The sequence below is a fragment of the Lagopus leucura genome, unplaced genomic scaffold, assembly GCF_019238085.1.
Source record: "Lagopus leucura isolate 7727_CA_CO unplaced genomic scaffold, USGS_WTPT01 Super-Scaffold_100128, whole genome shotgun sequence".
NCBI lineage: Eukaryota > Metazoa > Chordata > Aves > Galliformes > Phasianidae > Lagopus > Lagopus leucura.
In genome coordinates, this window is record NW_024962331.1 from 186,240 (window position 1) to 200,376 (window position 14,137).

Consider the following 14,137-nt stretch of genomic DNA (forward strand, 5'->3'; position numbering starts at 1 on the left):
GAAGGAGAAATGCACACAGATATGTGCATTAGCAAGATGCACAGTGATCTTTTCATCTGGTAAAGCTGGTCTTAATAATGGTACTGGTAATAATGGTAATTATTAAATGGTAACTGGTAATAATGATACGTTTCCATCTTTCAATCTTTTGGTGTTGAGCCTATATATTCTTAAAGCCTTATTTGCATATGACTTCGTATTATCCCAGCCTTCCTTTCCTCAGAATAATGGACAGCCGGTAGTGCGTTCTGTGTTAACTGTAGAACTTGGGACGCTCTTAAGGTTTGGATGCACAGCGGAGGCAGAACGTCGGACGGTGACATCGTTGCCCAGCGATACGTGCGGGGCGGGCGGGGCAGGACAGAGCAGAGGCGGCTTCCCAACCGAACTCCGGCGGATGGAGCCGGCAACGGAACGAGCGGCGCGGCTCCTCCTCCGCCACACCCGGCACTGCAGGAAGAGGAACAGCCGCGCCCAGCTCCCGGCCGGCCCCGGACCAGCGCAGCGCTATGGCGGCGGAGGAGGTGGACGGCTTGGGCGTGTCCCGGCCGCACTACGGCTGTGAGTACCGGGGGGCCCGGGTTCGGCTCTGGGAATCGGCGGCGCCGCCGCCAGGACACATCCCGACCGGCGATGCCCAGCCCGGTTTGCGCAGTCCGTCCCTTCCCGGTACCGCCGCTGGGCGCGGAGGCTCCGGCGGGGGGAGCGGGGAGCCTCGTTCCCTGGGGCGGCGCGGCGAGCCTCCCGCGGGGCGGGTGCCGTGGGTCGCGCGAACTCGCCCGAGCTCGACGGGTCTTTCGCGGGCGGTAGAGAAGAGCACCGGGAGAAGGCGGCGGACGGGCGGGCAGCGCGGGGCCGTCGCTGGCCGCCTGCGTGAGGATCGCTCGCGTGTGCCGTGGGCGCGCTGCGCGCCTCGCCCAACATGTCCGCCGCGGGGAGGGGACGCGGCGGGGCGGGGGCTGCGCTGATGGAGCGATCTCGGCAGGAGAAGGGCGCGGCGGGCCGCTGCCGTGGCGGGCCGACCGCTGCCTGTTTCGGCAGCGGTCCTTCGTCTACCATCCGAATCGATCGGATGCGTTCAGGTAGAACGCCTTCGTCTCCTCGAAAATGGAGGAGCTTGCTCTGCAGAGGGGGCTTCGATTCGATGTTTCTGTGGTGTGTGGTCGCTTGTGCAAGACGTCACGTCAAAAGCGAGCAAAGATGGAGCAGGCGCTGTGCGGCGGATGGGAGATGGCGAAAGCGGCGGTCGGGGCGCGGCCGCAGGTGGGGTCTGCGGGAGGGGCGGGGGCGGCAGCGCTGCTCCTCGCTCGGGGGCGGTGCCGCTTGGCGTGAGGCCGTTGTCAGCTCTTGTAACTTTGGGAAAGGCTGAAGTAATGGGAAGAATGTGTGCGGGTACCTCGGACGGCTTTCTGAGACGTCCTGGCCGTTCTTACCAAGGCTTTGCTTGATCTCAAATGCTGTGGTTGGTATCTGATCCATTGTTTTTGTTTGGTGGAGGTATTTCAGGCGTAAGCTAACCTTTGACTAACTACGGTACAAGGTGTTTCCCATTTGTCACGTTCATCCATTAAACTTTAAAAAAAAAAAGTGGCTTTTTCAACATGAGAGCATGGCAGAGGTACTTAGCAGTAAGTGGAAGATTTAGGCATATAACTGTAGGATTTTGATCCAAAGATGATATGCAGGTTGTGGATCTAAATTATCCTCCAGGTGATGGCTGAGAGGAGCATTTCTGTTATTTTAGGGATGAAATATAACAGTATAGAAGGAATTACATGGTGTAAAAATATGCAGCTGTCCTTTAATCTTTGACTGCCAAAATCAGTATGTAGGTGGAGAGAGACGTGTCACTGATGTGCTTCTGAGAAAGAGAAAGGCAAAGCTAGAATGAAATGGTTTCAGAGAAATTGGCAGATGAGGAAAAGTTGAATCAAAGTCAAATTGAGAAATCAGGAAAGATGGAGAACTTATGCAATAAGGGTGGAAGGATAAGGAAACCATGTCTCTTGTTATTTGCAAAGCACATGTGTATTTGTTCCTTCATTTTTCTGAGACAAATAATGCCTGGGATGAGTTCTCGTGAGGAAGGTAGGATATGATTTGTGATGTTGTATGGGAACTGCTGAGTCACAGCTGACCCACTGAGCACCTGGGGAAAGGACCGGTCAGCCCTGGGAGCACAGGTGAAGGAAGTTCAGCTGTGGGACAGGAAGGGGTGCATCCTGGCTGCACCTCTCTTAGAGCTCATTTAAGGGCTGGCTGCCGCTGTGGAAGGATCTCTTTCTGGAGATCCCTCCTTGGTGAAGCTTTTCCCTGTGAACCTGGAATCTTCTGATACGGGTGAGCAATCTTCTTCCCTTTCTTCATGGCACCTTTCTATTGTGCCAGTCCTTCCATCATCCCACCTTTGTTGTGATGCCTTTTCCACTGTGTTGATCTGTCCAGTTGCTACAGATGTTCAGTCTTTATCTATCTGAGAGTATTTATTTGACTACTTGCAGCTGTCTTGGATAATGAAAGGTTAACAGCAGAGGAAATGGACGAAAGACGGCGCCAGAATGTAGCCTATGAATACCTTTGTCATCTGGAGGAAGCAAAGAGGTAAGAATAAGGGAGTTTCAAATGCCTGGAACTTTTAAAGTCATGATATTTTGTAAGGGGAGTAATTTGGATGCAGCTTACCTCCTATGTGTTTCTAGATTCGTTGTGTTGCTATAGTGTTTTGGTATTCTCAGTGCTGAAAGGTTCCTACTATTACCTAACTTGTATTTGCCTTGGTGTAGTATTACCTTACTACCTGCTTATGGACATGAAGAACAGATTATTCTCTTTCACTTATCTGCAGCCTTTTACACATTTTTATTTGTAACCTGACTTTTCTTCTCTTATTCTTCTCTTAAACTGGAAACCCAATACTTTCATATTTCTCCTTGGGTCCTGTTTAATAGACCTGTGGTCCTTTTTCCATGGATTGTTCTGACTTCTCTCAACTCCATGTCGTTTTGGAAGTGCAGTGCCAAAACAGAAGCTTTCAAACTGAGGCATTGATGTTCACACTTACAAGAGCCCAAGTATTGCGTTGTGGACTCTGATAGAAGTGCTGACGTCATACATTCCAACATGGTATCTACGTTTTTGTAATGATGTCAAGTGGTAGAGTTGTGCTGAGTTGCCATCTGTCATGGAGTTGGCCAGATCAATCTACATCCGTGACGGGGGGCACCAGGCCTCTGGCCTCCCCCCCACCCCAGTCCCACAGAAATGGGAAGGAAGGAAGGAAGGGAGGAAAAGAACAGCAGCAGCAATCTATGGAGGAAAACTTATTTTACTATAATATCGGAATACAAGATAACACAATAGATACAATTTAATTGAAATTGAGATTAATAAATCAGACAAGATGAGAGAGAGTTCCCAGGACCAAGTCAAACCCTGACAAAGGCTGCCCAGAGAGTTTGTGATTGCCCTGTCCTCAGAGGTGTTCAAGACCAGGTTGAATGGGTCCCTGGGCAGCCCAGCCTGGTTAAATGGATGGCAATCCCGCCAGGCAGGGGTTTGGAACTGTGGGGGTTTTAAGGTCCTTCCAAACACTAACTGTTAAGAGGAGCTATAACAGCACCATTAACAGGAGGAAATAAGATACGGTAAAGTCTGTTGTTATAAGGAAAGTCAAAGCTCTGTTATTGAAAGTCAGACCACAAAAATGTGTGTGCCTTTTCTGCTTTTGTAGTAAGGTGGGGTAAAATATATAGGCCAGGAGCGTAGACTTCATGACAAAATTGTAAGAGGGTCAGCTAGAGGAGCTTGAATCAGCCATAGAGTCTTGAAATAACTTCTGTGTTATATATGAGTCTTGAAATAACTGGGATCAGATGGGCTTCATCCTAAGATGCTAAGGGAGCTGGCAGGGGTGATTGCTGAGCAGCTCGTGCCATCTACCACTGCTCCTGATTATCTGGAGAGGTCCCAGAGGACTGGAGGCTTGCTGATGTGACTCCTATCTACACGAAGGGCCTTAAGGAGGACTCGGGGATCTTACAGGCCTGTCAGCCTGACTTCAGTACCAGGGAAACTTATGGAGCAGATCATCTTGGGGGAGGTGATGCGGCACGTGCATGGCGTCCAGGGGATCAGGCCTAGCCAGCACAGGCTTGTGAAAGGCAGGTTGTGCTTGACTAACCTCATTTCCTTCTACAACTGGATGACCAGCCTGATAGATGAGGGTAAGGCTGTTGATGTAGTCTGTCTAGACTTCAGCAAAGCCTTTGACATAGTCTCTCATAGTATTCTCCTGGGGAAACTGGCTGCCCGTGGCCTGGACAGGTATACTCTTCTTTGGGTAAGCAACTGGCTAGAGGGCCGTGCGCAGCAGGTAGTGGTTAATGGAGCTAAGCCAGCTGAGTCTCCAGCTGGCCACCTGTTACGAGTGGTGTCCCCCAGGGGTTGGTACTGGGGCCCATCCTGTTTAATATCTTTATTGATGATCTAGATGAAGGGATTGAGTGCGCCCTCAGTAAGTTTGCAGATGACACCAAGCTGGGAGGTGGTATTGATCTGCCTGAGGGTAGGGCAGCCCTTCAGAGGGATTTAGACAGGCTGGACCGCTGGGCTGAGGTGAATGGGATGAGGTTCAACAAGGCCGAGTGCTGGGTCCTGCACTTTGGGCACAACAACCCCCTGCAGTGTTATAGGCTTGGGGATGAGTGGCTGGACGAGTGTGAGAAGGAAAGGGACCTGGGGGTGTTGGTTGATGCTCGGCTGAACGTGAGCCCACAGTGTGCCCAGGTGGCCAAGAGGGCTGACGGCATCCTGGCCTGCATTAGAAATGGTGTGGCCAGCAGGAGCAGGGAGGTGAGCATCCCCTGTACTCAGCACTGGTGTGGCCGCACCTCAAGTGATGTGTTCAGTTTTGGGCCCTTCGCTGCAAAAAAGAAAATGCCCTGGAGTGTGTCCAGAGAAGGGCAGCGAAGCTGATGAGGGGTCTGGAGCACAAGTCTCTTATGAGGAGTGGCTGAGGGAGCTGGGATTGTTTAGTTTGGAGAAGAGGATGCTCAGGGCAGACCTCATTGCACTGTACAACTTCCTGAAGGAAGGTTGTGATGAGGAGGGATTTGTCCTCTTCTTCCAGGCAACAAACCGGACCTGAGGAAATGGCTCCAAGTTGTACCAGAGGAGGTTTAGGTTAGACATAACCACCTGTAGGGAACCTGCTTTGGCAGGGGGGTTGGACTCAATGATCTCTGGAGGTCCCTTCCAACCCCTACAATTCTGTGATTCTGTGATAAGGAAGAACTTTTTCTCTCAGTGGTCAGGCTCTGGAATGGCTGCACAGGGATGTGGTGGAGTCGCCGTCCCTGGCAGTGGTCAAGAGGCGCCTGGATGAGGAGCTGCGAGATCTGGTGTAGTGCTTGTGGTAGCAATGGTAATGGGAGGATGATGATCTTGCAGGTTGTTTCCAAACGTATGATTCTATGAACTACCAAACCTTTTGTGAAAATTGAGTAAAAAGATACTTGTTAGGTGAGCCTATGTTTGAGAAGAAAATTTAAGTGAGTTACAAAGACAGGTTGGCTACTATATGTAGACCAGCAGCAGCTAAATCGTGGGCTGGAGGAAGAATATGATGGGGAGATGGTATCTTCTGAAGCACTGACTGCTGGGCTCTGCGCTTAACATTTTTTATGGAGCATTACTGTTATCTTAGTGACTCGGGTTGTCTGATAGTGCTGTACCGATGTTCAGCCTCTAATGCTAAATAAATACTGTGCTGGAGAGTGATGTAGTAGTAGTAGCAGCGTGGAACTTACTTAGCATGGAGTTACGTTTACAAATTGGAATTGTACTTTGTTCTTCTTGCACTTCCAGGTGGATGGAGGCCTGTCTGAATGAGGAGCTTCCTCCCACAACAGAACTGGAAGAAGGATTGAGAAATGGTGTCTACTTGGCCAAACTTGGAAACTTTTTCTCCCCCAAAGTGGTTTCTGTGAAGAAAATCTACGATAGGGAGCAGACTAGATACAAGGTGAGAGCTGCTGGCTGTGGATACTGGCTTAGGTAGACCTCAAATAGGAAAATGTGCAGATAGAGGTGTGGCCTGAATAAACAGAAAGTTCTTTTATATTAATATTAACTGAGAAGCGGGTCCAAAGAAGGGCCACAAAGATGAGTGAAGGGCTGCAGCACCTCCTCTGTGAGGACAGGCTGTAAGAACAGGGGCTCTTTAGCCTGGAGAAGATTCCGGGAGACCTTATAGCAGCATTCCAGTACCTGAAAGGGGCCTACAGGAAAGAGGGACTCTTTATTAGGTCATGTAATGACAAGATGAAGGGCAATGGCTTTAAACTGGAAGAGGGTAGATTTAGGTTAGGTATCAAAAAGAAATTCTTTACTGTGAGGATGGTGAGACTCTGGAACAGGTTGCCCAGTGAGGCTGTGGGTGCTCTCTTCCTGGGAGCATTCAGGGCCAGGCTGGATGGGGCTGTGAGCAACCTGGTCTGGAGGGAGATGTCCCTGCCTATTGCAGGTGGTTTGGAACTAGGTGATCTTAAAGGTGCCTTCCTAATCAAACCACTCTGTGATTCTATGTGAAACATCTTTGTTTGAGAACATCGGGTAAGTGAGGGCTGTGGACTCTTTATGTCTGATCTTACAGCTGTGAAAGAACTTGTGGTGTTATAAATAAGCATTGTAATTGTGTATATAGAAGAGTTCTGACACGTTTTTTTTTCTTTGGGTGTACTGTTTTTTTTACTGTATTGTCAGCTGTGATATTTTGCATGTCCTCTTCTTTCTGCCTATTTTTATTTCAGGCAACTGGTCTCCACTTCCGGCACACTGATAATGTAATTCAGTGGCTAAATGCCATGGCTGAGATTGGCCTTCCTAAGGTAATTTCTGTGTTGTATGTACAGACTAGTATGTAATCTCAAAAATAACTTTATGTTCTGTTGGAGTATTTCCTGTTGCACTAAAACCAGCAGAGTTCATGTGGCTTTTTCATTCTTTAGACTTGCATTTGTATAGATTTTCTAAGAACTTGATGAAATCTTCCATCCTGCCTTGAGTGAGAATGATTAGGGGCATAATAGCTACTTCTTCTATTCCATACTACAAACCTTGCATACCGTGTACAGTATGTTGTTTGTACTCTGCATTCTATTGCGCAGTATCTGAGCTGCAGTTAGATTGTTGCAATTTTTCTGAAATCTGTATTAAAAGAAGCAGTGCAACAGAAAACAGTTAGCTCTCAATTTGTTCAGATTAACTTAAAAGCTTCATTGGCAGATTTGAAATAGGTTTCAGGTATGGCTTAAATATAAATTATTGGCTACACTATAGGAATGGCCCAGTATCTCACAGGAGTTTAATAAACATGGTTGCCTGAAAATACACGGACCTTGGTAGTGTTATGTGGGCACATGAAGGAAGGGGAATGCACTTTCATGCATGTAGAACTTGGGCAGGAAAGAAGGAGCTTTGGTTTGGATGAAAGATTAAAAAAAAAAAGTGTGAATTTACGCAGGAGATGTGCTAGGCTCAGAGAAGCGTGAAAAGTTTTGGTTTTGTAGATTGTTTAATTAGTGTACTGCAGAAAATTTGGTCTTAGCACAGTTAGGACATTTGATTATGTAGTGGATGTATCGTTCAGCTTGCTAATTTTGTTTTATCTTCAGATATTCTACCCAGAAACTACTGATATCTACGATCGTAAGAACATGCCGCGCTGTATCTACTGTATTCATGCACTCAGGTAAGGCATGCAAGGCAGAAATCTCCAGTTCCTTCTGAAATCTGCCTGGAAAGCTGAACGGTGAGGGAAAGAAGACTGGGCTGAAGGGTGAACAGGGACTAGCAGAGCGGTTGTAGATCTTCGCTCCAATCTTTACGTAGGATGGCTTAGGTTTGAAGAGACCTTAAATATCATCTAGTTCCAATCCTGCCATGGGCTGGTTGCCCCCCCACTGTATCAGACTGCCCATCTGACTTGGCCTTGAATGCCTTCAGGGATGGGCATCCACAACGTTCTCCAGGCAACCTTTTCTAGCATCTTACCACCCTATGATAAAGAATTTCTTACTATTATCTAGTGTTTGTTTTTTATGTCACAGAATAGAATAGAATCTTTTGAGTTGGAAGGAACCCCTGAAGTCTTACTAGTTCAATTCTCCTGCAGGAGAACAGGGATGACTACAGCTAAATCAAGTTGCTCTGAGCCTGATGTGAACATCTCCAAGGACAGAGCTTCCAGCATCTCTCAGGGCAGCCTGTTCCAGTGCCTCAGCACCCTTACTGTAAAAAGAAAAAACCAAACAAGTCCCACCATACTTTTTCCTTATATCTCACCTAAGTCTACCTTCTTTAAGTTTGAAATCATTTCCCCTTCTCCTACCACAACAGATCCTGCTAAAGAGTCTAGCCCTTTCCTTCTTACAGCCTCCCTTTAGATACTGAAATATAAATGCAGGAAATTTAGATATTGCGTGTTGAGGTAACGTAGAAATGTGAAATTGTCAGTTGTTTATTTTCCATGCAGTTAAAACGGAGTTCCATCTGAGGTGCAGGTGTGTGGTTTTTTTTGTTTTTTTGTTTTTTTTTTTAGTAATTTATTTTTAATGATCAGATACTTTACTGGAGGGTACAGGTCCATGAGATGTGCTGAGCCATCTTGACAGACGAGTAGAGAACTTGCTTCTCTTTCCCCAGTCCCAGTTGTCTTATCTTTGTATCAGTTCCATTTTTCACCAAGCTTCTTTGTTAATCAGATTAATTCACTGAAATTACAGCGGGGAAAAAAATGACCAAGTGAATGTGCTTACATCATAGTAGTAAGTCACATCACCTTATTAAGGCTATTTTGACACAGCGCTGATGAGGCCACACCTGGAGTACTGTGTCCAATTCAGGGCTCCTCAGTGCAAGAGAGACGTGGAGCTGATGATAAGAGTCTATTGGGGCCACTGAAATGATTCAGGGTCTGAAGCATCTTTTGTATAAGGAAAGGCTGGAGAGCTGCGGCAATGTGTCTTGGAGAAGAGAAGGCCTGCAGGGTAAAGAAGAATGCAATCTGATCAATGTTTATTAGTATTTGAAGGCATTGTGTAAGGAAGACTAAGCCAGGCTCTGCTTGGCGGTTTCGAAGGACAATGGAAGGAGGTAATAGGTGTCAACTGAGACACAGGAGGTTCCATCAGAGTATCAGGACACACTGTATTTCCTGTGAGGGTAACCAAGCAGTGGGATAGGTTGTCTGGTGAGCCCAGGAGATCCTTTCCTTTGTAACTGTTCAAAAGCAATCTGGACACTGTCCTGGGCAACTGGCTGCAGGTGATGCTGCTTGAGCAGTGAGGTGTTGGATGGGAAGACTTCCAGAGGTCCCTTTCATCTTCATTCTATGGAGGCTTCAGGGTGATGAGCAAGTCAAGTGCAGCTGAGGAGGGAAGGAGACAGGAGGATCAGCTTGTACCTTATTGGTAGTTGTGAGCTGTTATATGGGTTGGTATGCTGGAATGGTTCCTTTGATATTTTTATCTCTTAAATTATGATATCTTAAAATTAACCATGAAGAAAAATTAGTCTTTCTCATCACTTATTTTCTTTTGTAGCTTGTACCTGTTCAAATTGGGTCTTGCCCCCCAAATTCAGGATTTATATGGGAAGGTGGACTTCACAGGTAAAAAACAAAAATAAAAAAATGAAGTTTGTAGCAGTATGCACTGCCTTTATTTCAGCTGTAGGGGATATTGTCTAGGTCAATGAAAGGATTGTTAATGTCGGTTTTTACCAAATGCAAATTAAATTAGATACTAATGGTTGTGAAGAGTTCCAGAAGTTAAAGTGGAAGGTTTGTTTTGGGTGCTTATTAGCCAGGTTGTTAAATAGTCATTGGTTCACTACCGTTATCTTCACAAATAACAGCCCCTTAGTTTTTCACTTCTGTTGAAAGATGTTTTGGTGTCACCTTTATCCCTTGGGAGAGGTTTCACTTCAGTACTTGGTAAGCAGTTCTGGTCTCCTTTAAGAGTTTAAAGCAGAGCTGTGTGTGCCCACACAGATGCCTCCTCAAGGTTTCAGTTGCTTGATTGTTGCAGAAGTGCCTGATTTGTGTGTTTCGTGTTGGTGAGATTACTATCTGAAGACATACCTGATTTAAAAGCTTTGTTTTCCTGCACAGCATTTACTAATTGTACCTACGAAAGGCTGAACTTAAATCGCGCTGCTTTTGGGTTATTTGGGGTTTATCAGCAGCATGTCTCCATATTCTTCATCCTCTTTTCTGCAGGAGAAAAAAAAAAACATACATTGTTTGGGCATTTTCTTGACCTGTTTGCCACCAACTTTGAAGCACCTCAGAATAATGGAGTGTGTTTCTAGATTTTTGAGTTACGTGATGTTTTCTCACGGGGAAGAATGCAGAATACTTACGTATGAGTTTCTGGGATAAGCACAAATTTTAGGAAGGAGTGCAAAATGACAGCAGTTTCTGTTTGTTTTGCTTACTTTTACAGAGTTGTACTCAAAGTATAAATGAAACAACGATATTTACTGTAGTTACTCCAGCCTTTCCTGTAGCCACAGCTAATATTGTGGAGCTGGTTCCTAGTGTACTATAGATTGTGCAACACTTTTTTTTAATATATGTTTCAGAGGAAGAAATCAGTAATATGAGGCTTGAACTGGAGAAGTACGGCATACAGATGCCTGCCTTCAGCAAGATTGGAGGAATTCTAGCAAATGAGCTCTCTGTGGATGAAGCAGCATGTAGGTTTCATTTTCATGTGATTATTCAGACCAAAATATTGTATACTAAGTGTCTGTTTTTATGTCCCTTGCTGTAAGAAAATACAAACCTTCTGGAAGACAAAAGAGGATTGATATGCACCCGCCCCACTGATTGGGTTAGCTGACATATACTACTGGGAAGTAGGCCACGTTTTTTTGTCAGGAGCACCAAACCCTGCTGGTTTGCTTTCTAGTTAACTTTCAGATAATTTTTCACTTTTCAGTCAAGTTCTCAATGTTTAACAGGACTGTTAGGTTTGTGAGTGACTAACGGGCTTCTTTTTCAGTACATGCTGCTGTCATTGCCATTAATGAGGCAATTGACCACCAGGTTCCAGCTGACACTCTTGTGGCAATGAAGAACCCTAATGCCATGCTAATCAATCTTGATGATCACTTGGAATCTACTTACCAAGACACTCTCTACAGAGCAAAAAAAGACAAGATGGAGAATGCTAAAAACAGGGTAAGTAAATGTTTTTAAACTAGCGATTTGTTCGTATTGCAATTTTATGTTGTAGTTTTAGGGGAATGCTGAGTGAGTGTATTACAGTCCTGTGAGAGTAGTATTAGGGGGATTTATTCCTGCTGATGTTCTAATATTGACCCCTGTAATCTGTTTTCCTATTGTAGAAGACAGGCAGCAGCACTTGTAACTGTGTTCAGCTCCCTTAATTATGGGTTGCATATGTACATGCAGCATTCATATCATCCTTTATACTTTGGGAATTTTCAATATTGATATATTTTTACAACAATGAAATGGTCAGAATAACCAACTGACCCTCAGAAAGATTCCAGGTAATTTTAGAATACTGTATAACAAATATTCTACATATGTTGTTGGCCTTCCATGTTCTGAAGCTTTGTGTGTTTATATAGAGCCTGTAAACTGGATTAAGGTGTTTCTGTACTGTTTGAATTGGAGTTTGTGTCGTTCTAGGACTTATTGCATATTTAGGTCACAGGTGAACTTCTTCTCTCACAGCTCTGTATAGGTGTTGATGGTCACCGACTCTTTCCATGACAGGATCATAAAACTTTGTGAAGACGAAGGAGTTTTATTCATTTTTATTTTATCTTCAGATTTCCTCAGAAAATTCGGAAAGAGAGAGAGATGTATATGAAGAACTTCTGACTCAAGCTGAGATTCAGGGAAACATCAATAAAGTGAACAGTAGGTATCGTGCTAAAATAATAGTTCTGATTAAAAGCATTGTTTAAAATGATACCTGTGCTCCTTCTTGCTTTCAGTATCAAGCAGAAAGCTTCTGGAGTGCTAACATAAATGGAAGGCAGCTGTTCTGTTGTGTTTTTTTTTTTTGTTTTGTTTGAACACGTTACCCATATGTATGTAGTTGTAAGCTGCATTTATTTTGACTTCTGCTGCCCTTCCTTAAGAGAATGGATTGTCTGTGTTGCTGCTGGAGCTGCATTGCCGTTCTCCTGTCCCACTGAGTAACTCATGTTATGTCCATCCTCCAGCCTCTCGTTGAAGTAGTGCTTTGCAATTGGCTTTGGAAATCTTCCATTCAGATTACATGCCTAATTTGACAACCATTAGATCTAAGACTGCTTCTGAGCAGTAGGTTATATAGGTGATGGGACTTATTCTTTTAATGTTTCTCTGAAAATTCTGCTTTACTGTTGCTAGCATCTGCAGCCATATCCAAGATTGGCCTCGCTTTAGAACAAGGAGATGCGTTAGCTCTGTATGAAGCTTTAGCAGCACCAGCCCTGGGACTCCGAGGATTGCTACGAGAAAATTGTGACTGGTATTTCAAGCAGTTTTTGAGTGATAGACAACAGAAACAGGAGGTATGCAAAAGCCTGGATCACTGTGATTGCTGTTTTACATTTTTATTTATTTCCCTTTCACCATCTCATTGTCCTTCGCGTGCTAATTGCTTGCAGTATACACGCATAACAGTTCAGTGTTGCTTTGGAAAAGCTTTATAGACATAAGCATACATTAAACATTGGTTAGTTTTCATCTCTGCGTATGAAAGGCCAGTATAATGCTTATACATATAGGTAGGTATATGTAATTAAAATACTTTGAGCAAACTTTAAATTATATATAGAGCTGTACAATAAAGGCACGTATTTCCTCTTATTTTACTATTTTCAGCACTCAGGCAATGTGAATATTTGTGTTTTATAAGTAACTGTTGGATAAGCACTGTACTATTTTCACTGTGGAAAATCCTGTCCATAATCAAGATTGACATTAGCTTTTCATTTCAAGCCAACTCTTCGGTAGATTTTAGATGCAGGTTGCTTATGTATGCTACATAAAAAAAATTCATGTAGTAGATTTAAGAAAACAGCATTGTCTCAGTTATTACAATGTCATCCACAATAATGGGGGAAAATAGGGTGCTATGAAGGTGGTTACTTCTGTGTGAATTATTTTTTGAAAAGGTACACCCAAGCAGAGATGTAAGGGATCGTGTGCCTTCAGACCCAAGAAAAATGTGGACAAATTAGTTGTACAGTTCCAGCATACTAGATCTTGGGCATTGTGGTGGATGCATATGTACATTTTGGGTGTAAAACACTGTGACTTGGTTGCATTACTGTGACTAATTGAAGTGCCTTAAGGAAAGGCTGTTTTCTTCTGTTTGTTTATTCCTTTTGCTGAGCTATTTGCACTGAATGAGCTGATGTTGTTTCACTCTCCCTGTTTTTTTTTTCCTCAGGCTGGCATTGCAGGTCTTCTGCAGAAGGAGGATTTACAGTTGGGAGTGGATGCTGCTAACAGAGCAGCACAACAATATCAGCAAAGTAAGGAGTGGCAAAAATGATAGTGACAAAGTATCTGTGGGGGATGAGAACGCACAGTGTTTGTGTTCACATGAGGTTATAGCAGGGCTATCTCAGACTATCGTGGATGTTCTTTAAGTAGTTTGAGGCTACTGAAACATGGAAAATAATCATGACAGCTGGCTCTGGTGTCTTCTGTCAAGCTCTTAAAAATACTGCTTGAGATAACAGCAGATCAGATGAAATGCTGAGCAGCATGGAGGTTGTGTCCACCTTAAATAATTCTTTTCCTAGGCAGTTTGTGTTAGATTTTGTTCTATGGCCCTGTGAAGGAAATCTGGATTGCTCCGTGAGGTGTTAAAACTAGCTTACCTGTTGACTACTGACATAAGGCTTACTTGTTTTGAGCTATGGAACTTTCAGCTTTTTTTTTTTTTTAATGGCTGTTTCTAGGTATCAGATAGCAAATAAAACGTAGATCACAGTGGCTGGATTTGTTTTTTAATCAGATGCTTCTGACACCATGCAAAACTCTCTTCTGGAGAAAGTTCCAGAAGCTTTCAGTGTTTAATTCTGGCTGTACAATAGCAAT

The 14,137-nt window shown here is 44.4% G+C and overlaps 1 protein-coding gene across 2 annotated transcripts in view; it reads left to right on the forward strand.

The window, feature by feature from the left end:
• The first annotated feature begins 381 nt into the window (after positions 1-381).
• The window catches only part of IQGAP1 (IQ motif containing GTPase activating protein 1), a 47,731-nt gene continuing 33,975 nt past the window's right edge, over positions 382-14,137 (forward strand). Inside the window, exons 1-11 of one of the 2 annotated variants that reach the window (XM_042887974.1) lie at positions 382-561; positions 2,521-2,601; positions 5,866-6,022; positions 6,810-6,887; positions 7,674-7,750; positions 9,603-9,670; positions 10,645-10,758; positions 11,067-11,245; positions 11,866-11,956; positions 12,434-12,597; positions 13,482-13,566. In XM_042887974.1, coding sequence (XP_042743908.1) covers positions 398-561; positions 2,521-2,601; positions 5,866-6,022; positions 6,810-6,887; positions 7,674-7,750; positions 9,603-9,670; positions 10,645-10,758; positions 11,067-11,245; positions 11,866-11,956; positions 12,434-12,597; positions 13,482-13,566 — 1,258 coding nt within the window. In that variant the 5' untranslated portion in view covers positions 382-397. Of the gene's footprint in view, positions 562-2,501; positions 2,602-5,865; positions 6,023-6,809; positions 6,888-7,673; positions 7,751-9,602; positions 9,671-10,644; positions 10,759-11,066; positions 11,246-11,865; positions 11,957-12,433; positions 12,598-13,481; positions 13,567-14,137 lie in introns of both variants that reach the window. The other variant, XM_042887975.1, reaches the window with a different exon arrangement.